The following is a 25,100-nucleotide window of genomic DNA, read 5'->3' as shown; positions in this document are numbered from 1 at the left end:
AAGAGTCTGGCCCCCTCCTCTTGACACCCACCCCTAAGGTATTTGTAAGTGTTGATAAGATCCCCCCTCAGTCTTCTCTTCTCCAAGCTGAACAGACCCAGCTCTCTCAGCCTCTCCTCATAAGAGAGATGCTCCAGTCCTCTGATCATCTTTGTAGTCCTCTATCCCCATCTCCCAGAGGTTCACAGCCAAACGCTGCACCTCCGTGGCACAACATTGCTTCACCCTTGCTGCGGTGAGGCCACTCTCGCCATCCTCGCTGATTTAACAGGAGATGACAGTCCTGAGATCACACTGCTTGTATTATTGTCCACAGAACATCAATACAAAAGCTCCACTGTGCCGGGGCTCAGCTGGTCCATCAGGAGTTTCACCAGAATATCTGCAGTCCCAGTTAAGGAGCAGAAGAAAGCTGTGGGGGTTTATAGGTGCTGTTACAGGATCCCACCCCCAGAGAAAGGAACAATTAAAGCACTCAGGTTTAATGTAACATGTCTAGTTAAACCACTTCAGATTCAAAGCAGTATAAAATTATCTTACAACTATGTGCTTCGAGAGAAACAAACATGATCCCCCAGCCCTACAAGGGAGATCTCTCTGGTGCAGAAATACTGAAACTCAGTGCTTTGGTGCACACACACTTTTTTTTATTCTTCTGCACACATACATCTTTTTTTTTAGGTTCAACAACTTCAGCAGAGAAGAGGAAAAAAAGGGAAAACTTATTACCCTCCTGCTAGACCACAAAGCAATTTCCAGCACAAGACAAAAGACGTGCCACGTTACCCCACAGCTTAGATCAGGAGAGACTATGGGAAGGTTATACCTCAAGTACAACTTGTTGACAGGCATTAAATTAGAAGCAGACCTCAGGTTTTCAGGATGCTGCCACAGAACATGAGCATGCCTCATTGCTAGGAGCTGGAAACCACCAAGTGCCACTAAATAAATACAATTCCTTATAATTATCAAGTTGTAAGATCCAAACAAGTGGTGTTGGTGAAGAGCTGCAACCAGGAGGCTTTTTGTACATGTAAAATTGAGAAGGAGGGAGACGGAGGCACGAAGGACTGGACAGATACTACTCAAACTTTCCAAAGAGTAAAAGAAAAATCTCAGGGCTGAGATCAAGCACAACCAACCTCAAACACAAAAGTTTTGCTTTGAAGTCAGCACAGGACACTAAAGGGAAAAGGCAAAAAAAGGAATGGAAGGACACAGGAAAGTAACTTGAGCCTGTGAAAAAACCCTCCTTAGGCCTGAGCAGCAAAGAGGATGCTCAAGGAGACTTGGTCAACCCAACAATTTCTTTGTCACCTACAGGAATTGGACAGAGGGAATAAGCCACAACACATGCCACAAATTAAGCCTTGTATCTGTGGTTTGAAAAACAAGATTTAGATGCTTTACACAAAACTACAACTGGGTGCAAAGTGAAGGGGCTGCTCCTGCCTGAAATTGTGGGGCTACGAACCCAAGAGCAGCCCTCATGCTGCAGAGCCAGCTGGATTAATTACAACCTCACAATTAAAGGGAGGGCTCAGGTAAGAAACCAGGGGTGAAATTCTGATTCCTGAGGAAGCCTCTGAAAAGCATCTCTCCAAGCAGTCAGCAATCACCCAGAATATCTCCAACCTATTGTTTTAGGGTGATTACAGCAATGCTATTTCAGAGCTGAAAGGAGGAATATAATAAGAGCTTGAAGCTTTTATGACTTAACCATAAAATGATTTCTTTCAGTGGCCTAAAATAACTGAACACAAAGTCTTTCCATTAAGGGTAAATAAATTCATCGTCCCCCATCACCCAAGACCATCCCAGTGACCGTCTGCTGAGCAAACCCAGCTTCATGTAAGAAATCCTGCCAGCACCACATGGTACTGTCCCCTGAAGGGATCAATATTTTAAGCAGTAAGGAGCTGGACTATATTGATGTTTCTATAGGAGCTGAAGCCTGTTTGGGGGCACATGGGTTGAATATCTGAGACAAGATTTGACGTGAAATTATTTTAGAAACTGTGGTTCAGGAAGAAAATTTCTCTTATTTACTGCAGAAGAACGGATTTGCCTTTAAATTAGCTCTAAAACATGCAGGCTGGCATGGCTTGAAATTATCTGGAATATATTCAAAGAACAGAATGAGGGGGGAAAAAACACCTCTATTTACATGTTACATTTGTTGGGAGTGGGCAACAGATCTGGTGGTAGCCAAAGTCATTTATAGGTTTCCCTGAAATGACTGCAAGACAGCTAAAGGCACATTATTAAAAAAAATTTATATCCAAGGATGCCCATGATACATTTCAATTATGAATGCTTAATATTTATAGAATTTAGCAGCTGTGATTTCATACTGAACTCATACAAAGGTGCTGCATCTGACAGTCAGTTCCAGCGACCAGAGGAAGCAGCCAAATGCCAAGAATACTTAAACAATAAATTTCATACATAACAGCTACAATAAAAATCTCTCTGAGATTGTACCACTGTCTGGAAACCACCAGAACGAGCAAGAAAAATGTAAAGTTTTGACAAAATGCAAGTTAAAAACTCGGTTTAAAGAGTATTTTGTTATTAATGGAGATCTGCACCAATTAATTCTCTACAGACTAATCTTTATGTAGCCAGTTTCTATAAAGAAGATGAATGGTTTTATAGTACAGAGATATCTTCCATGCTTTACCCATGGAAGCTGATGATAGATTTACTATCTACGCATTTAAGAGAGTCCATTCATCACAGTCATTTACGTACACACTAACAAACACATTTCTTAACTGCTGCGTAATGTTTCAAACCAAATGACACATTTTCAATTTACTCGAGATGGCTGCAGAGCGTAGCGTACCATGGAAATGATAAAATAAAGCCAGGCGTACCCAAAGCAGGGAGTGCGAGGCTTCATCTTTCAGTGGGAATATGGGTCTTACATGGGTTGAAGATCACTAAAAACTATATTAAAACTTATTATTTTTCTTAAAGGAACCAGGTAAAAAAAATTATCAAAGCCTCAAAACATTCAATTCTTCAACCCAGAAAGTAACCGTGATAGAGAAGCGTGAAATAACAGTTTTATCCAGAGATGTCTGACTCAAAGCCACATCACTCTCAAAAGTTATTCTTGTGATACTATGCTGGAAAATATTCAGATGTAAATACTACAGGATGAAAAGAAACATTTTCTCCTGTTTCTTTAATAAAACTTCTCTTGAGATAAAATATTTTGAAAATTCCCTGTTGCTCTAAAGGTCAATTGCTTACACCCAAGTGAAGCAAAACTCACAAAGATCAAGTTTTCTATTATTATTTTAAGTGGTTTAAATTTACAGCCTTCACACAGGGTTTAAATTTAAAGTGATGACCTTCCTTTTTGGTTTCAAACAACCATTATAATTTGACTTGTCTCAAAGTATAAGGAAATAGGCAGGAATAAACAAAGGCCCAACTCAAGGAGGAGGTGGAAAGGTTAAGGAGCACAAGAGCATCCCAGGAATAGGTTGGCGGGCAGTGCTGTTCCCTGCCTGCCCTAGGGAAAATGGACGGGCCTAATGCTCCCCAGGTAGTGGAGGATCCTCTTCCTCCTCCACAAGGAGCAGGAGGAGACCTAGGGGATGGGGGGGAATGGAGGCAGGTCCCTGCTCAGGGTGGCAGGCGAATCCCATCCCAACCTTCCTCCCCTCCCCACGTCCCCCTGCAGAATAGGTATGAGGTGCTGGAGCCTGAGCGTCTTCCTGAGTGTCAGGAAGACACAAATCTAGGTGAAGGACCTTCTAAGGGGCTATGTAAACAGAAGCAACCAAGTAGGAGGGGTTGCAACCAGCTCCAAAAAGGAGAAAAGTAATTGTTATAGGTGACTCCCTGCTAAGGGGAACGGAGGGCCCCATATGCAGGCCAGACCCAACTCACAGGGAAGTCTGCTGCCTCCCTGGGGCTCGGGTAAGGGATGTAGCCAGGAGGCTTCCTGAACTGGTGAGGCCCTCTGACTACTACCCACTATTAGTATTCCAGGTGGGTAGGGATGAGATTGAAGGGAGAAGTCCCAGGGCAATCAAAAGGGACTTCAGGGCCCTGGGGCATTTGGTGAAGGAGGTAGGTGCACAGGTTATATTCTCCTCAATTCCTTCGGTGTTAGGTGAAAATAGGAAAAAGACTATGAAAACACAACAGACTAATACGTGGCTAAGAGACTGGTGCCGTAGGTGGGATTTTGGGTTCTTTGACCACGGGGTGGTTTTCATGGCACCGGGCCTGCTTATGCCGGATGGGAAAAAGCTGAGTCAGAAGGGGAAAAGGGTCATGGCCCAGAAGTTGTCAGGGCTGGTCAAGAAGTCTTTAAACTAGGTTTGATGGGGGAGGAGGATAAGACCAGGGCAACCACAAATGAACCTAGGGGTGACAGGCCTGCGTTGGGGGCAAGACCGTTAGCCCAGCTGAAGTGTGTTTACACCAATGTACACAGTATGGGCAACAAACAGGAAGAGCTAGAAGCCACTGTACAGCAGGAAGGTTATGATGTGGTTGCCATCGCAGAAACGTGGTGGGATGACTCTCATGACTGGAGTGCAGCTATGGATGGCTATAGGCTCTTTAAGAGGGACAGGTGAAGCAGGAGAGGCGGTGGGATAGCACTGTATGTTAGGGAGTGCTTGGACTGTGTTGAAATTGAGGAAGATGGTGAGGATGACAAGGTTGAATGTCTATGGGTGAAGATCAGGGGGAAGGTCGGCAGGGCAGACATTACGGTGGGAGTCTGTTATAGGCCACCCAACCAGGATGAGCAGGCGGACGAGGTGTTTTACAAGCGGCTGTCAGAAGCCGCCCGCTCGCCGGCCTTGTACTTGTGGGCGACTTCAACTTGCCGGATGTCTGCTGGAAATACAACATGGCAGAGAGGAAGCAATCTAGGAGGTTCGTCGAATGTGTGGAGGACAACTTCCTCATGCAAGTGGTAAATGAGCCCACTAGAGGAGGGGCCCTGCTTGACCTGTTGTTTGTGAACAGAGAAGGACTAGTGGGAGATGTGAGGGTCGGTGGCCATCTTGGGAGTAGCGACCACGAAATGTTAGAGTTTTCGATAGTGGGGGAAGTAAGGAGGGGCAAGAGCAGAACTTCTGCCTTAGATTTCCGGCGGGCTGACTTTAGCCTGTTTAAGAGTTTGGTGGACTGAGTCCCTTGGGAGTCAGTCCTGAAGGGCAAAGGAGTCCAGGAAGGCTGGACGTGCTTCAAAAGGGAATTGCTAAATATTCAGGAGCAGGTTGTCCCGGTGTGTAGGAAGACAAGCCGTCGGGGAAAAAGACCGGCCTGGTTAAACAGAGAACTTAGGCTAGAACTTAAGAAAAAAAAGAGGACCTACTTGCTCTGGAAGAAGGGTCGGGTGACTTGGGAGGTCTATAGGGATGTTGCTAGGTCGTGTAGGGAGAAGATTAGAAGGGCCAAAGCTCAATTAGAGCTTGATTTGGCTGCTACAGTCAAAGATGACAAAAAAAGCTTCTACAAATACATTAACAGCAAAAGGAGGGTCAAGGAGAGCCTCCACCACTTGCTGAATGAGGAGGGTAGTGTAGTGTCAGGGGATGAAGAAAAGGCAGAGGTGCTCAATGCCTTCTTTGCCTCGGTCTTTAATGTCAAGACCAGTTGTCCTCAGGAGACTTGGCCCCCAGAGCCTGAAGTTAGGGACGGGGGGCTGTGTGAACCCCTCGTAATCCAGGAGGAGACGGTTAGTGACCTGCTGTGCCAGTTGGACACCCACAAGGCTATGGGTCCAGATGGGATTCACCCCAGAGTAATGAAGGAACTGGTAGATGAACTTGCCAAACCACTCTCTATTATCTACCGGCAGTCCTGGTTAACTGGAGAAGTTCCAGCTGACTGGAAATTAGCAAATGTAATGCCCATCTACAAGAAGGGCTGGAAGGATGATCCAGGGAACTATAGGCCTGTCAGCCTGACCTCGGTGCCAGGCAAGGTGATGGAACAGATCATCCTGAGTGCCATTACACGGCACATGCAGGACAATCGGGGCATCGGGGCCAGCCAACATGGATTCGTGAAAGGCAGGTCCTGCTTGACTAACCTGGTCTCCTTCTATGACCAAGTGACCCGCTTAGTAGATGAGGGCAGGGCTGTGGATGTAGTCTACCTAGAATTCAGTAAGGCATTCGACCCTGTCTCCCACAGCATCCTCCTGGACAAACTAGCTGCTCGGGGCTTGGATGGGTGGACTCTTAAATGGGTTAAAAACTGGCTGGATGGCCGAGCCCAGAGAGTGGTGGTGAATGGGGCAAAGTCCAACTGGCGGCCGGTCACTGGCGGTGTTCCCCAGGGCTCAGTTCTGGGGCCGGTGCTGTTCAATATCTTTATAGATGATCTAGACGTAGGGATTGAGTGCACCCTCAGCAAAGTTGCAGATGACACCAAGCTGGGTGGGAGTGTCGATCTGCTGGAGAGTAGGAAGGCCCTTCAGAGGGATCTGGACAGGTTAGATAGATGGGCCGAGACCAACGGCATGAGCTTCAACAAGAACAAGTGCCGGGTCTTACACTTCAGCCACAACAACCCCATGCAGTGCTACAGGCTGGGGGAAGAGTGGTTAGAAAGCGGCCCGGCGGAAAGAGACCTGGGGGTGCTGATCGACAGCCGGCTAAACATGAGCCAGCAGTGTGCCCAGGTGGCCAAAGAAGGCCAACAGCATCCTGGCCTCTATTAGGAATAGTGTAGCCAGCCGGTCTAGGGAAGTGATCGTCCCTCTCTACTCGGCACTGGTGAGGCCGCACCTTGAGTACTGTGTTCAGTTCTGGGCCCCGCACTTCAAGAAAGATGTTGAGGTGTTGGAGCGAGTCCAGAGGAGGGCGACCAAGCTGGTGAAGGGGCTGGAGCGTCTGACCTACGAGGAACAGCTGAGGGAGCTGGGGTTGTTTAGCCTGGAGAAGAGGAGGCTCAGAGGTGACCTTATTGCAGTCTACAACTACCTGAAGGGAGGTTGTAGTGGAGTGGGAGTCGGCCTCTTCTCCCAGGCAACTAGCAATAGGACAAGAGGACATAGCCTCAAGCTTCACCAGCGGAGGTTCAGGTTGGACATTAGGAAGCATTTCTTCTCAGAAAGGGTTATTAGACATTGGAATGGGCTGCCCAGTGAGGTAGTGGAGTCACCATCTCTGGATGTGTTTAAGAAAAGACTGGACATGGCACTTAGTGCCATGGTCTAGTTGACAGGGTGGTGTCAGGGCAATGGTTGGACTCGATGATCCCTGAGGTCTCTTCCAACCTGGTTGATTCTGTGATTCTGTGAATGCTCACTGCCATGAGGCTGATCTCATGCACACAAAAACTCAGAAAGAATTAAGACATCTATTACATTTTCCACAGAATAAGATCCTGTGGAAGCAGCTTTTGCCAAATTAGCTTATAAAGCCAATTCAAATATACAGATTATTCACAATCTTTCAACGACGTTGCCTAACTCCTGGGTCTGGCTTTTCAAGACTGGAATTTTATGACCAAGGAGAGCGAAAAGCTACCAAAACCCAGAGCGAGCGTCTTATTTCATGCAGAGTTGTTGCTGTATACAATTATCTTCTAGAAACATTAAAATAAACAAAAATCTCTCCTTGAAGCATCCCAAACACTGAAGAAGGTCACTCTGAAAAGCTGAAATAGCTATTTACACCCTTTTTTTTTTCCCTGGAGGAAGAATAAAAGCTGACAAGTTGCAGTGATGGATGAGTTCTGTGTTCTTAGTGTCCTGGGAAAAAGACCTCATACCCAAAAGCACGTAAGCAGAGCCAAAAGCATCCCTTTTGAGGTTTTCAGGATAGAGCAGTCTTCGCACCGGTCAATTATTTGCCATAAATAGAACTTGTCTGGTCTCCAGGTGCTGCAGTGGTTTCTCCTCTCAGTTCCCCCTCCCCAGTTACTAATTACGCATCAATTTTAGTGCCATAGGGTCTAAACTGCACAGAGGTTAATGGAAAAATGCTACAAGTTTTTAGGAAAATTAAGAATCGAGAGGAACAGAGTATCCCTGCAGCTGTGCTAAGACCAGTAGCAAAATCCATGGACAACCGTCAAGTCAGAGCTCCCCAAACCTTGCCTGGGACCCACAACTGCAGAGCCAGGAGCACCCATCAGACCAGGGAGCACGGCTACTTGCTTAAGGAGCATATAACTGCATTTCTGTGGCCTTTTCTGAACGAAACCACATCTGTTTCACTGCTCTACGGCTATCACTGCAATAGGACAGACAGGTGGATTTGGCCCTGCTGTGAAGCCAGGAAAGTGAATACAGTGTAGCAATACAGGAATCAGAGAGTTAAAGTTTAAATGTAGGCTTTAAGCAAAAACTTAGAGAATTTAGTATTAACAAGCGGAGGTAATAATTCACTAAGGAACAGGACGCTATGACATGGCCTAGGACGCTATGACATGAAGTAAGAACAGAGAAAGCTGAAAAATGCTAACATATATATAAAAAGGAAAGATAAGAAAAAGGATGAGCCAAGAAATCAAGTATTCTTGCCAAGACACTAGGAATCCTTGCCAGGTACATAGGGAAACCATCCAAATTAAGGAAAGTTCAAGAGTTTGTGAAGATGATGATGAAAGGACACTGGGTTCATGAAGCTGAAGAATGGAACGACCCCTCAAAATCTCCCCAAATTGAAGACCACGCCTATAACTCCGCCTTAACTCCACCTGCTATGAATATTATAATTAGATGTTGCAATAATATGAATATGCATGAAAAGATGTTGTAATCTCTTATGCAAATTGTATAAATAGTCTGATTTCCACGGACTGCTTTGGAACTCTTTTGTCCGGCACGAGCCGGGGGTTCCCCAACGTTGCCTAAAATAAATACCTCGCTGCTTAAAGACTAAACTTTGTCTCTGAGCAGTTCCATAGAGCCTTTTGGGGCATAATTTTGGCATCATTTCTGGCGAGCCAGCCAGGAGGCTCCCGCTCCGCTGTGCTGTAATCCGGGGGGCCTGGGGACACTTGTGGGGCCCCCCCGACTGATCTTCTGTCGACAAAGTCTCCCCAACCCCTTGGCTTCACACGCCGGTGGACAAGGACCTTCTGCTACATTCAGAGGTATTTATATTTTTTTATGTTTAAACTCATGAGGTAAAGAGAAGGTGGGGACCGGACACGGTTGCCCGGGGAAGCAGGAGGGGACGCCCTCTGCATTAGTCCCCTAAGGGGGTTAGAGTCCCCCATCTAAGCAGGTTAGAGTCCTGCGAACCGTGGGTTAGAGTCCCACCACTGCAGGGTAAAAGGCGCTTTGCTCTGTGTTGTCATTATTTGTATTTGCTTTTCCGTATTTGATTTAAGACAAAGGGTCTTTAGGACCCAGGAAAGCCTTGGTTTTTTTTTACTGAGGAATCTTTGGAATGCGGTAGAGATAATCCAGTCTCTATATGTTTAAAATTTTATATGGGAAGTAGCAGCTGCTGTTGTTAACTTTGTAATCTCTGTACCTTTGTTGGTCTCCCCGAGGTTTTGGCGGGGGGGCGAGTGAATGTTCAGAGGAAAATTTGTTTATGGTAACTTGACTTTGTATCTGAATTCGTGTGATTGTGTGAGTGAGACGTACAAATACATACGAAGCGAGTGCAGAGTCTGGATCCGTGGTTCTGTTATCCCATGAGAGAAACAGCCGGAGAAGGACAAAGTGATTGATAAATGTGGGAACCTGAAATACTGTGTTTATAGTAATTGTTAATTGTTGTCTATCTCTGTGTGTGTGTGTAAGTGTTCGGGCCCCAGTCCCTGTCTTTGTGTTTTATAAATTTTAAATGGGAAAATCTAATCCCGTATTGTTTGTGTTTTATGTGATTCCTGTGTAATTCAGCTCGCTTTCGCTTCCTTGTTTGCTGTGTGTCGTCTTGTAATACGTTTAAAATTTTGTATGAGGAGAGATTGCAATATAGGAGTGAATAATATCTTACCAGCTATCACACTCACAAACAGGTATTCATAACATCTTAACTGCATTTCCTGTAAAAGGTGTATTTTATAGTTCGCAGCGACATCCGACAGTTGACAACTTATGTTATTTTTAAGAAGGGAAAGAAAATGGGATGAAGTGGGTTATGCAGATATGTTCTTTACTCTCTGGAATCACCCAGAGTAAAGGGTGACAAAAGGAATGTGGAATTAATTTAGCACCCCAGGACCCTATGGTCCTGGTGATTAGGAAAAAAAAAAAAAAAGAAAAAAAAAGGGAAAAAAAAGGAAAAAAAATAAAAAGGAAAAAAAATGGGAGGTTAAAAGGATGTTGTTTGGCTTGTAGCATTGTACAAAAGTGTTTAAAGGTTGGTGCACAGAATGAAAGATCGGAGGAGGGGATAGAGAAGGAGATGCTGCAGGGAATTATCGGGATGATCCTGAAAAGGTTGCTAAAGGATTTGAACTAATTGTGAAAACCCAGGATCCTGACTGGGAGGATGTGGATGCAGTGTTGGATGTGGTGTTTGTGAAAGCGGTCAGAACCCAGGTGCAGGCTCTGATTCTGGCTGGAATTCTGCCGGGAACAGTGGATCTCTGTTTTTGGGACAATCGGCAGATGATATTAGGAGAAGCTACAGAAAGTGCAAGGAATGGATGCGAGAGATTTAGAGAGGTTGCTGGAGACTGCATGGCAGGCGTATAGAAATAGGGAGACTCGGAGGGAGAGTGAGGGCACAGCGGCTGCCGGTGCTGCAGCGGCTGCTCTGCGCACCGCAGGGGCCAGAGACCCTCTGGAACTTACTGGAGAATAACACTAACGCCGTGAGACGAAGTGCAAATGCCCCACCGAGGGGAAATACACCCCTCCAGAAAAGATCAATGTGTGTATTATAAACAGATGGGGCATTGGAAAAAGGCTTGTCTCAAACTGAAATCGGTAATGATTACTGACACAGGAGCTAACTGACTGGAATGAGGGGAATCTTCCCTAGCAGAACCCTTGGTAAAAATGCAGCTAGGGAAAGGAGAGAAAAACTGTAGAATTTCTAGTAGATACAGGTGCCACATTTTCAGTATTGAATCAGACCTTATTGCCAATAAGCAAACAAGATGTTAACATTGTGGAAGCAGCTGGGCAGGTTGAGAAAGCTTTCCTTTGAAACCATTAGAATTCAAAATTGGGTAAAGTGTAGTAATTCATAAATTTCTCTACCTGCCTGATGCTCGTAGACCACTTTTGGGAAGAGATTTATTAGAAAATTTAGGAGCTGTAATAAAATTCAACAAAGACAAACTTGAATTCCAGATAAATGAAGAACAACTGATCACGGCTTTAAGCTTGGCGATCAGTTGTGTAGAACCAAAACCTGAGAGTCATAATATCGAGCGAATCATGGGCGAAATATACCCATTGGTATGGGCTACTGACATACCTGGGAAATCAAAACAGGCAATACCTATCACTATTGAACTTATACCTGGAGCAAGACCAGTGGTGAGAAAACAATACCCACTGAGGTTAGAAGATAGAAAAGGAATCGAACCAATAATTCAGAAATTTTTAGAATTAGGGTTATTAATAGAGTGCGAATCAGACTGTAATACACCAGTCTTGCCAGTTAAGAAACCAAATGGGACTTACAGGCTAGTTCAAGATTTAAGAGCTGTGAATGCGATAGCAAAAACACTACATCCAGTGGTAGCCAACCCTTATACACTCCTAACTAAATTAAGAGACAATTTAATTTGGTTTACAGTGTTAGATCTAAAAGATGCATTCTTCTGCCTTCCCTTAGCCCCAGAAAGCCAAAAGATTTTTGCCTTCAAATGGGAATCTGTGAACAAAGGGAGAAAGACTCAATTAACCTGGACAGTGTTACCTCAGGGCTATAAAAATAGTCCAACAATCTTTGGGAACCAATTAGCCAAGGAATTAGAACAATGGGAAAGGCCACAGGGAGATGGTACTCTTCTACAATACGTAGATGATCTACTAATAGCAACTGAGACGGAAGAAGAGTGTGTTAGATGGACTATTTCTCTGTTAAATTTCCTGGGTCTAAGCGGATATCGAGTCTCTCAACAGAAAGTGCAGCTGGTGCAAAAAGAAATTGTATACCTGGGATGTAAAGTTTCCAGAGGACAACGATCCTTAGGAACAACAAGAAAAGAAGCCATCTGCCAAATGCCTAAACCAGAAACGGTGAGAGATCTTCGAGCCTTCCTGGGGATGACAGGTTGGTGCCGATTATGGATCTATCAATATGGAATACTCGCCAAACCATTGTATGATTTACTAAAAGAAACTAAGAGTATCCTAGTCTGGACTCCCGAAGCAGAGGGAGCTTTTAGGAGACTGAAACAAGAACTCATGAGAGCCCCGGCTTTGGGCCTGCCAGATGTAACTAAACCATTTTGGCTGTTCTCTCATGAACGGCAAGGGATGGCTTTAGGAGTTCTGGCACAACAATTGGGACCACACAAGAGCTGTGGCCTATTTCTCCAAACAGCTGGATGAAGTAAGCAAAGGATGGCCCAGCTGTCTAAAAGCAGTGGCCGCGGTAATCATAAACATAGAAGAGGCCAGAAAACTGACGTTGGGCCAGAAAATGACTGTGTTAGTGTCCTACACTGTATCCGCAGTACTAGAACAAAAGGGAAGCCATTGGTTGTCACCTTCTAGATTCCTAAAATACCAAGCAATCTTGGTTGAGTCAGACATTATAACCATTCAAGTCATTAACATTGTGAATCCAGCCTCATTTCTAGAGGGAAGAGTGTCAGCAGAACCAATCGAACACGACTGCCTGGAAACTATCGAAGCAGTCTACTCCAGCCACCCGGACCTCAAAGAAGAGCCATTTGAAGATGCGGACAACTGGTTCTCCGACGGCAGCAGCTTCGTGAAGCAAGGAGTAAGAATGGCAGGCTATGCGGTGACCACAACGGAAGAGGTAATTGAATCAAATCCTTTACCCGCAGGGACCTCAGCCCAAAAGGCAGAACTGATCGCTCTTACCCGAGCTTTGGCATTGGCAGAGGGCATACGAATTAATATTTGGACAGATTCTAAGTATGCCTTCTCAGTCGTACACGCTCATGGAGCAATTTGGAAAGAAAGAGGACTGCTAACTGCTCAAGGGAAAACTGTCAAGCATGCAGAAGAAATTCTACAATTGTTAGAAGCAGTCCAACTCCCTGCACAAGTGGCCATAATGCATTGCAAGGGACACCTGAAAGGTAACACTGTTCTGGAAATAGGAAATAGGAAAGCGGATGCAGAGGCTAAATTAGCTGCCGTAAGGACCGAAGAAGTGAATATAACAGCTTTAATACCAGGGGAACTAGACACTAATTTACAACCAGACTATCAGGAATCAGATCATAGGTGGATTCAAAGGAACAAAGGCAAATTGTTAGACAATGGATGGGGTCAATTAGAAACGGGACAGCTAATAATACCAGGGAAATTAATTTCGCAGTTTGTAAAAACGGAACATGAAAAGGCTCATTGGAGTTTGGATCCACTTTATCAGTATTTGCAAGCTAGAATAGCAGGACCAAAATTATTCACTACCGTAAAGCAAATCACATCCCAATGCGAACGATGCCTGAAGAATAATCCAAATACCGGAATCAAAATACACCAAGGAGCAATAAATCGAGGCAAATTTCCAGGTGAAGTATGGCAAATTGACTTCTCTGAACTCCCAAGAAAAGGGGGGTATCGATATTTGTTAGTACTAACTGACACATTTTCTGGGTGGCCTGAAGCATTCCCCTACAGGACAAATAAAGAGAGGGAGGTAACTAAAGTTTTGTTAAATGAAATCATACCACGGTTTGGGATACCAAAAAGTATCTCTTCAGATAGAGGTTCACATTTTTGTGCAAAGGTTGTGAGAGCAATAAGCAAAGCATTGCAGATTAAATGGCAGTTGCATACACCCTACAGACCACAAGCCAGTGGGCAAGTAGAAAAGATGAATCATCTTATCAAACAACAAATTGCTAAAATATGCCAAGAAACTAGTTTACAATGGTATCAAGCTTTGCCTATTGCTCTGATTAGATTGAGGGTCAAACCTCGATCAAAAGAAAAGTTGAGCCCGTTTGAAATCCTGTATGGTAGACCTTATGCTATGCAAATTGTAAATAGCGATGCTATAGACCAAATAGGTAATCAATATATATATGATTATATAATTGCAGTAGGAAAACATTTTGATAAAAATGCCACAGTAGTAATGGAACATCAGCCCAAACAACCTAACTGTAAACTACATCCGTTTAATCCCGGTGATTTGGTGTATGTTAAGAATCTTTTAGGAAAACCCCTGCAAGTGGGAGGGACCCTTCCAAGTGCTGCTGACCACCTTCACTGCGATTCGGATCAAGGAGCGGCCCACATGGATTCACTATTCTCGAGTCAAGAAAGCTCCAGAAGATAAGCAAGAAGACCGAACATCATGAATCCAGCTCCCTCTCAAACCCTTTCAGCGCTGACCATTGGGCTTTTGATAAGTATTGTATTATCCCAAGACCCTATTCCAGGAGGACTGTGGTCTAGTGCACGCGCACTACCAACCTCTGCCCCTCACCCAGAATTTGAGATTTAGAAATACATAATTCAACTTTTATAGGGCCTCAGGTGATAAGACAATCGAACGAATTAAAACTGCTGTTAGATAAGTGGATGGGTTGGCACAGGGTTTGGACCTTAGTAGCCAACCACACCGCTGAAGATTTCATAAAAATTGCTGATTATACCGGAGATATTAACAAAGAAATTACACTTGCTATCCAGTGCGTTCAGACGCAACAATGGGTACAATCAGTGGCAGCAGGAATATTGAGAGAAGGAATGTCAAGCATATTACCTCAAGAAATAAGAGAGATAATACTAAAAGATAGCTCCACTACACAATTTGAAAAAGACCACCAAGCCTGGTGGCAACTAGTAAACTTTGCTTATGATCCACAGTACGAACACATTGAGACTTATATCCTTACTATTAGCGCTGCAGAAGAAAGGGCTATATTTCCTATTCTAACATTAGGAGCTATACATCAGAACGTCATTGTCAAACCTATAGACCATAATGTATGGGCAAATTATAACAGTATTAAGAACAAGTGGCAGTCAGTTAGTACAGAAGCATGTATCCCCTAAAGGACAGTTAGGTTATATCTGCGAAAATGCCATTATAGAAGCTGAAGATTTATGCTTAGATGCTGAAGACAGCGCATGTACCTTTGAAATGCTTCCACACAATAGAACCCGGTCACAAGTATTTTATATAGGAAATGGATGCGCTTGTATTAGAACCGCTTGCAAGGATGTTATCATAGATAATTGTCACGAAACGACTAATGATACTAACCTTTGTGTATGTAACTTCACTACAATTATAGGCTGTGACTTTAACTATACCGCTCCTATAACTACCCAGCAATTAATCGAAGCTGGATATACTTTATATCATGAGATACCAAAGCTACAGATAGGTATGGATACTAAGCTTCTCAAGGCAATGCTCGTGCATCCTGAAGTGGAGAAGTTAGTTCAGGAGGTGAACCAAACAGCTCAACGTATGCTTTGGCAAGTAGAACATAACTCAGAAGGTATAAAGAATATCCTAACAAAAGTTGCACAAGTAGGTCAGCATCACTGGTGCGATATCTTCACAGGATATTCCCCAACAGCGGCACAAGTTTTTCACTACCTGATACACCCAATATTAATTATAACCATAACCATGCTCTTGTTAACTCTCTTGAATATATGCCTGTGGTACAAATTAAAATCTATAATCAAGAGAACCCAAATAATCTGGGCAATGATACAGGCGTATCAACGCCCTCTAGGATTAGAACTTGACGAAAGAATTCGTAAGTTTTAAGAAAAGGGGGGAAATGAAGCCAGGAAAACGAAGACAGTGTAGCAATACAGGAATCAGAGAGTTAAAGTTTAAATGTAGGCTTTAAGCAAAAACTTAGAGAATTTAGTATTAACAAGCGGAGGTAATAATTCACTAAGGAACAGGACGCTATGACATGGCCTAGGACGCTATGACATGAAGTAAGAACAGAGAAAGCTGAAAAATGCTAACATATATATAAAAAGGGAAGATAAGAAAAAGGATGAGCCAAGAAATCAAGTATTCTTGCCAAGACACTAGGAATCCTTGCCAGGTACATAGGGAAACCATCCAAATTAAGGAAAGTTCAAGAGTTTGTGAAGATGATGATGAAAGGACACTGGGTTCATGAAGCTGAAGAACGGAACGACCCCTCAAAATCTCCCCAAATTGAAGACCACGCCTATAACTCCGCCTTAACTCCACCTGCTATGAATATTATAATTAGATGTTGCAATAATATGAATATGCATGAAAAGATGTTGTAATCTCTTATGCAAATTGTATAAATAGTCTGATTTCCACGGACTGCTTTGGAACTCTTTTGTCCGGCACGAGCCGGGGGTTCCCCAACGTTGCCTAAAATAAATACCTCGCTGCTTAAAGACTAAACTTTGTCTCTGAGCAGTTTCATAGAGCCTTTTGGGGCATAATTTCGGCATCAGCTGCTACTTGAACAAAGAAGATAATAAAAGATCTGACCCATGGGCTCATTTTTGATTTTCCCCCTGTGGCTTAGAGATCATGTCATTTAGGAGCAACATTTAATTAGTTACTTCCACAAATGCCTTGAAGGCTTCAGAGATGGAAGCCAAAGCTAATGCTGGGTCTTCTAACAGGGCTGGGCCCCCAACAGGAGAACCCAAATCTCCATTCACCTCTCTGTCACCCTCCCACACTGGCAGAAGAAAGAGAGAAATTGGTTTCCATGAATATTTTTTTAATTTTTTCTTTCTTAAGGAGTTGAGCTCAGTCAGGCAGGGAGATCCTCATCACCAGTTTTTGCCTGTCCATGGAGGTCACTGGCTGTCACCCAGGTTTCACATGGGTCAGATGCAGCAGAGCCATCACACATGAACGCACAGCAGCTGCCATCAATTGTCAGAGGCTCTTTGCAGCTTTAGAATCACAGAATCATTTAGGTTGGAAAGGACCTTTAAGATCATCAAGTCCAACTGTTAACCCAGCACTGCCAAGCCCACCACTAAACCATGTCCCTAAGCACCACATCTACACGGCTTTTAAATCCCTCCAGGGATGGGGACTCCACCACTTCCCTGGGCAGCCTGTTCCACTGCTTGACAACCCTTTCCGTGAAGAAATTCTTCCTGATACCCAAAATCTAAACCTCCCCTGGCACAACTTGAGGCTGTTTCCTCTTGTCCTATCACTTGTGACATGGGAGAGGAGACCAACACCCACCTTGCTACAATCTTCTTTCAGGTAGTTGGAGAGAGCGAGGTCTCCCCTCAGCCTCCTTTTCTCCAGACTAAACACCCCCAGTTCCCTCAGCCGCTCCTCATCAGACTTGTGCTCCAGACCTTTCACCAGCTTTGTTACCCTTCTCTGGACTCGCTCCAGCACCTCAATGTCTCTCTTGTAGTGAGGGGCTCAAAACTGAACACAGGATTCAAGGTGCGGCCTCACCAGTGCCGAGTACAGGGGGACGATCCCTGCCCTAGTCCTGCTGGCCACACTAGTGCTGATACAAGCCAGGATACTGGTGGTCTTCTTGGCCACCTGGGCACACTGCTGGCTCATATTCAGCCAGCCATCGACCAACACCCCCAGGTCCTTTTCCACCAGGCACTTTCCAGCCACTCTTCCCCCAGCCTGTAGCGGTGCATGGGGTTGTTGTGCCCCAAGTGCAGGACCCGACACTTGGCCTTGTTGAACCTCATACCGTTGGCCTCGGCCCATTGATCCAGCCTGTCCAGATCCCTCTGCAGAGCCTTCCTACCCTCCAGCAGATCAACACTCCCACCTAACTTGGTGTCGTCTGCAAACTTACTGAGGGTGTAACTTGATCCCCTCGTCCAGATCATTGATAAAGATATTAAACAGAACTGGATATTAAACAAATATATTAAACAGAACTTTGCAGGAGATAAGAGTAACTGATAGGCAGCATACTCCTCCCCAAAAACCAGGACAGGGAGTTTCTCATGGCGTTCGACATCACGCTTAGCCGACTCTTTACTGAGCGTATTTGTAACTAACTCCTTTGTTCCGTATAAAAAGGCTGATGGCTATGCTAACTGTCCTGGTTTGGCCTAAACCAGGCCAATTTTCCTTTCAGTGATTTTTACTTTCAGCTAAGTCTCTTCTAAGTAACTGCACTTTCTGAAACTAACTGCATGTTTGCAGACAGTGTCTGCCTCCAAGACTGATAACGCCCGAAGTTTGTAGTTATCACTGAGGCACCGGTAGGGATGTTATGCAGAAAGGCTCTTGCTGTACTTGTTCTTAGAGAAACCAAGGTCACTGCTAAATTCCTCACTGCTTACGAGTGAAGAGCCGAAGGGGGGTCGCACCTGCAGGGAGGAGCAGAGAGGGCAGGTGACCCAAAATTGACCAACGAAGGTATTCCATCCCATACACATCATTCTCAGTATAAAGTGGGGGGATCACGAGGGTCTCGGCTCCTTGCCTTCCTGCCTTCCGCCTTCCCTTGCTTCTTCTGCTGTGTTTGGGTGTTTCTGCTGCTTCGGGCTGCTTCTGCAGCTTGAGCCTTTGGCCAGTGTCCAAGGAGGACTCTGTCCATTTTCCTGCTGCCCCCGATCCCAATCCGTGCATCCCTGAATCCAGCTCTCGACCGTCGCTAGGCCCAGCCTGGGCCTTCACAGAATCACAGAATGTTAGGGATTGGAAGGGACCTCGAAAGATCATCTAGTCCAATCCCCCTGCCGGGGCAGGATTGCCTAGACCATATCACACAGGAACGCATCCAGGCGGGTTTTGAATGTCTCCAGAGAAGGAGACTCCACAACCTCTCTGGGCAGCCTGTTCCAGTGTTCAGTCACCCTCACCGTAAAGAAGTTTTTCCTCATATTTATGTGGAACCTCCTGTGTTCCAGCTTGCACCCATTGCCCCTTGTCCTGTCAAGGGATGTCACTGAGAAGAGCCTGGCTCCATCCTCATGACACTTGCCCTTTACATATTTATAAACATTAATGAGGTCACCCCTCAGTCTCCTCTTCTCTAAGCTAGAGAGACCCAGCTCCCTCAGCCTCTCCTCATAAGGGAGATGTTCCACCCCCTTAATCATCTTCGTGCCTCTGCGCTGGACTCTCTCTAGCAGTTCCCTGTCCTTCTTGAACTGAGGGGCCCAGAACTGGACACAATATTCCAGATGCGGCCTCACCAGGGCAGAGTAGAGGGGGAGGAGAACCTCTCTCGACCTGCTAACCACACCCCTTCTAATACACCCCAGGATGCCATTGGCCTTCTTGGCCACAAGGGCACACTGCTGGCTCATGGTCATCCTGCTGTCCACTAGGACCCCCAGGTCCCTTTCCCCTACGCTGGTCTCCAACAGGTCTGCCCCCAACTTGTACTGGTACATGGGGTTGTTCTTGCCCAGATGCAGGACTCTACACTTGCCCTTGTTAAATTTCATTAAATTTCTCCCCGCCCAACTCTCCAGCCTGTCCAGGTCTCTCTGAATGGCTGCGCAGCCTTCCGGTGCGTCAGCCACTCCTCCCAGTTTTGTGTCATCAGCGAACTTGCTGACAGTGCACTCTATTCCCTCATCCAAGTCATTAATGAATATATTGAATAGTACTGGTCCCAGTACCGACCCTTGAGGGACTCCGCTAGACACAGGCCTCCAACTGGACTCAGTCCCATTGACCACCACTCTCTGGCTTCTTTCCTTCAGCCAGTTCACAATCCACCTCACTACCCGATCATCCAGACCACACTTCCTCAGTTTAGCTGGAAGGATGCTGTGGGAGACCGTGTCAAACGTTTTACTGAAATCGAGATAGACCACATCCACAGCTTTACCATCATCTATCCACCGGGTTACGTCCTCATAAAAGGCTATCAAGTTGGTTAAGCATGACTTCCCCTTGGTGAAGCCATGCTGAGTGCCCCTAATGATCCCCCTATCCTTGATGTGCCTAGAGACAGCATCAAGAACAAGTTGTTCCATCACCTTTCTGGGGATGGAGGTGAGGCTGACCGGTCTATAGTTACCCGGGTCCTCCTTCTTGCCCTTTTTGAAGACTGGAGTGACATTCGCTTTCCTCCAGTCCTCAGGCACCTCTCCCGTTGCCCACGACTTAGCAAAGATGATGGAGAGTGGCCTAGCAATGACTTCCGCCAGCTCCCTCAGCACCCGCGGGTGCATCCCATCAGGGCCCATGGATTTACGGATGTCCAGATTGCTTAATTGGTCCCTGAGCCAGCCCTCATCTACCAAGACAGATTCCTCCTCTATCCTGACTTCTTCTGGGGCCTCAGGGGTCCGGGGCTCCTCAGGACAGCCTCCAGCAGTATAGACAGAGGCAAAGAAGGCATTCAGTAACTCCGCCTTCTTTTTATCCTCTGTCTCCAGGGCCCCCGCCTCATTCATCAGTGGGCCTACATTGCCTCTAGTGTTGGCTTTACCTGCAAAGTATTTGAAGAAGCCTTCCCAGAGCCTGCCCTGCAGTGCCGGTGGTGACGTTGCCGACATCGGGGGAGCTCGATCTTGGTTTTGTATATATTTGTATATATTTGATTATTCCAATATTATTATTATACTCTTTTTCATTATTATAGTTTATTAAAACTGTTTTACCTTTCCAACCCGTAAGTCTCTCTCCCTTTTCCCTTTCCCTTCTGGGGGTGGGGGGAGGGTTAACAGAGAGCATCTGCCACAGGTTTAATAGCCGGCCCAGCTTTAAACTGTGACAGATTTATTGGTGCCCAACGTGGGGCTCGAGAGAAGCTCCGACAGGTTGCTCTGATAAGTCGAATGCCGGCTCTGGCGGGAGGAAACCTGGAGAGCTCAGCTGAGAGAGTAGCAGATTTCTTCCTTTGAGATTTATGAGGGGTTGGAAATTAAAACAGACAGCTAAGATGATAATGTCATTTTTGAATGCTGTGTTATCTCGTCTCTTTATAGAGTTTCTTTCACAGTTGAGTATTGCAATGATGCCTTACCTGCCGTGGGCACTGTGCTATTGCTTGCTTCTTATTAATGTTTACATGCAGTTTAGCAGTGGGCGCTGGTCGAAATGTATTGTTTTGCTATGGGGTTTGATACTGATTTATGCCGTGATAAACTGGGCAGTTAATATTCCGATCTCTTATCTCTATGACACAATGATGGGCAGCTTTAATCGTGAATCGGTAGCAGCAACTTCATCTGCACGCTCCAGGCGTCCTTTAGCTGATTCTGTTAATGATTACACTTCCAGTTTTACTTCGGGAAATAGCACCTTCTCCTTTTCTGCCAAGCTGATTCCACTAGATTTTGCGAAATTAGGATGGTGCTGTCTAGGTGGCATGTTTTCATTTTCGGTTGTCCTGAATGTGTTTCTGATGTGGGATAAGATTAAATATCGGTGCAGGGACAGGCGTAGGTGTTATGCTTCCACTATAGCCACTAAATCCACTCAAACCCCGGCAGCCTGCACCGCAGCTGCTACACCCCCCAAGATGGCCACTGCAGCTACTCAGACTCTAACGAGTCTCAGCACTCCCACAACAGCCACTGCATCTACTCAAACCCCAGCATCTATCGAATCTGTACCAATCGCCCCTGTAACCAGGAAGAAATACCAAAAGAAATCAGCTCGTGAAGAGAAGGACGATGACTCAGAGCCTTCTAAGGCAGAGCCATCATATGACCCAAGTGAGGGCCCTTCTCAGTCAGAGTCAGGGCCTGACACAGATGGGGGTTTCCTTGATTGTCTTTTTAAAGCAGACCCATCATACAAGAAAGGTCCTTCTAAAGCAGAACTATCACAGGAGGAGGAGGACTCGAACGTACAGATAACCTACCACTCCTTATCCCTGAAGGACCTGAGAAATATAAGGAAAGACTTCAGCCGTCATGACGGTGAGCCAATTATTACCTGGTTGCTCCGATGCTGGGATAATGGGGCGGATAGCATGGAATTGGATGGCAGAGAAGCCAGACAGTTGGGATCCCTGTCCAGAGACGGTGGTATTGATAAGGCGCTTGCAAGAAAGTCAAACACTATCAGTCTCTGGAGGCGACTCTTGTCAGCTGTAAAGAGCAGGTATCCCTATAAAGATGATGTTCTGAGCCACCTAAGCAACTGGATCACTATAGAAAAAGGTATTAACTACCTTAGAGAACTGGCTGTGCAAGAGATCATTTATAGACACCCACGGGAAATTGTAGATCCTGTAAATCCTGATGAAGTAGAATGCAACCTATCCATGTTCCAGAAGGTTGTGAAGAGTGCTCCACCGACATATACCGTGACACTGACATTAACACAAAGCTGCTTGGCACTAAAACGCAATTGATGCATTTTGAGAATTATTTGCCCTTGTCATCTTCAGGGCTTATTTATAGTTTATGTTTGCTGATTTATTAGGCCCTAAAAACCTCTTTTGAATTTTCTATCACAATCAGCAAGAGCCACACCACCCATAACCTTTCCTTTTTTAAGATGCAAGAGTTTGAAGACTAGTACACTTTGGACGTGCGGCGTGAAAGTCTGCTATAATAATTTACAATCCTTATTTTCTTTCACTGCAAGTATAATCAAACATTTTTTTTGGTGGAAATTACTATTGCAGCAGGTGTCTAAAGCCAGAAAAAAAAATGAAAGCAAACTGTACAGTGCAAGGAGCTTTTGTATGGGGAGCTTCAGACAAGAGGGGAAGAGGTCCTCTAGGGCAACACTTGCTGGATGCAGAGGATATAGAGCTGTTATTTTGTCATTGGCTGTCCACCCCCCTATGGGATCAAAGCTGGATTCCTTTATCTGCCACGTACCAGCATTTTCAGGTATTTCACCACATCAAATTACTTGTCAGGACCAAACTGAAAGCACCAGCTGAAATGCTGGACACGACATAACACACCATTCAGCAGCCTCATCACTTTACAGCTCATTGCTTGATAACGCATCTCTTCGATTTGAGGAACCCAGGAACTAATGGAGGTTTTGCAAAATTAAAAGAAAATATAAAAAGGGGAAAATCTATCCTGGATATAAACCAACCTAAATAAACCCCGTTTGTCCTGAAAACACCGGTGTTTTCTTCTCCCTGCCTTGCCCCAGATAATGAACTTGCTGAGTAAAGCACACCAGCAGCACAACACCACGGCAAATTCCCAGCACAGTACCTGGATGGGAAGCCAGCTGCACTGATGCGGATGGTTTCCAGCACTCCACAAGCTCTCAGCTGCTGCACCACTCTCTTTGGATCAAATCTGCAATTATATTTAAGATAGAGATTAGTACAGTGAGAAGGACCCCACATCATCAATCTAAAGTATTCACAAGAACGTTTATGTTGGCGTCATTCACAATATATCTAATTTTGAACCTGCTGATACACACAGTGCATGCTAGGGAATTCAGTCCTTTATACTTATCAGTACACTATGCTGCAAGAAAAATGTAGTATTGCCTGAAACAGCTTGATAGTGACTCTTTTGGGGACAGGAATTAGCTTCTGATTTGTGGAAGAGAGCTCTGCTCTCGTCATTAATAAAGGGGCTGAAGAAATCCATACATCTGTGGATAGCTTTTGTCCTTAGCCATTCCCTTGCAAACCTCAGTATAACCATGCACGAATACCACGCCTCGCTTCGGGAACAGCCTGCACAGACGTCACACGTTTTCTCTCTGTGTCACAAGACGTTTTGCTTTTCAAGTGCAATGGACCTTGCTATTGCCCTACTATCAACGCCAAGTGGTACTCTTAGGACAAGATGACAATCTGTTGTAATTAGTCTCCACAGACATAATCTATCCAACACAATTACGATAAAGAAGGGAACAGGCTACCCCGTCACAAGCTACCTGATGAACCAGACAGCATTACTTTTGCAGCTATAAGGACAACAACAGATTTCCAGAAAGAAATCCAATTCAACAGCAAAATAAATCTGATATATTAAATTCCATACCAAAACCAAGTAATACACAGGTCCCACAGGTTTGCAGACCATTAAGTTTACCAGGAACAGCAGTGTTCACGTTCTAGATTAAGGGCTTTGGTAGGTGTCATGTGGAAATTCAAAATATTTCTGCTCTCGGTTGTCTGCCCTCCTCTTTCTAGCAGGCATTAACCCTTACCACTGGCACCTCATTTCCATCAGCAATTTGTGCTGAAAAACTTTGCACCGCCAACTTCCAGCTAAATACTTGGGCAGTGCTCTCTCTGGCTCCTGGCACGAACCCACTTTCAGATCAGTCTGTCTTTGCACAGAGTGCAGGTACCAGCATCCCCCATCACTTCACCCTCCTGCCATCCAGAGGGACCTTGACAGGCTTGAGAGGTGCGCCCGTGTGAACCACATGAAGTTCAACAAGGCCAAGTGCAAGGTCCTGCATGGGAGTTGGGGCAATCCCAAGCACAAATACAGGCTGGGCGGAGAATGGATTGAGAGCAGCCCCAAGAAGAAGGACTTGGGGGTGATGGTTGATGAGAAGCTCACCATGAGCCGGCAATGTGCGATTGCAGCCCAGAAAGCCAACTGTATCCTGGGCTGCATCAAAAGAAGGGTGGCCAGCAGGTCGAGGGAGGTAATTCTGCCCCTCTACTCTGCTCTTATGAGACCCTACCTGCAGTACTGTATCCAGCTCTGGGGTCCCCAACATAAGAAGGACATGGAGCTGTTGGAGCGAGTCCAGAGGAGGGCCACGAAGATGATCAGAGGGCTGGAGCACCTCTCCTATGAAGACAGGCTGAGAGAGTTGGGGCTGTTCAGCCTGGAGAAGAGAAGGCTCTGGGGAGACCTTCTAGCAGCCTTCCAGTACCTGAAGGGGCCTACAGGAAAGCTGGAGAGGGACTTTTTACAAGGGCAAGTTGTGACAGGACGAGGGGGAATGGTTTTAAACTGAAAGAGGGGAGATTTAGATGAGATATTAGGAAGAAATTCTTTCCTGTGAGGGTAGTGAGACACTGGCCCAGGTTGCCCAGAGAAGCTGTGGATGCCCCCTCCCTGGCAGTGTTCAAGGCCAGGTTGGATGGGGCTTTGAGCAACCTGGTCTAGTGGAAGGTGTCCCTGCCCATGGCAGGGGGGCTGG

General features: G+C 45.5%; 2 protein-coding genes across 2 annotated transcripts in view; both read right to left on the bottom strand.

The window, feature by feature from the left end:
- The window catches only part of LOC137675727 (adenosine 5'-monophosphoramidase HINT2-like), a 406,008-nt gene that overhangs the window by 190,141 nt on the left and 190,767 nt on the right, over nucleotides 1–25,100 (bottom strand).
- Nucleotides 1–25,100, bottom strand: part of LOC137675643 (unconventional myosin-Vb-like) — a 193,713-nt gene that overhangs the window by 68,850 nt on the left and 99,763 nt on the right. Inside the window, 1 exon segment of the mRNA XM_068421828.1 lies at nucleotides 23,189–23,275. Within this exon segment, the coding sequence (XP_068277929.1) occupies nucleotides 23,189–23,275 (87 nt within the window).

This window comes from Nyctibius grandis, chromosome W (genome assembly GCF_013368605.1).
Source record: "Nyctibius grandis isolate bNycGra1 chromosome W, bNycGra1.pri, whole genome shotgun sequence".
Classification (NCBI taxonomy): domain Eukaryota; kingdom Metazoa; phylum Chordata; class Aves; order Nyctibiiformes; family Nyctibiidae; genus Nyctibius; species Nyctibius grandis.
This window is presented reverse-complemented; position numbering and strand designations above follow the sequence as displayed.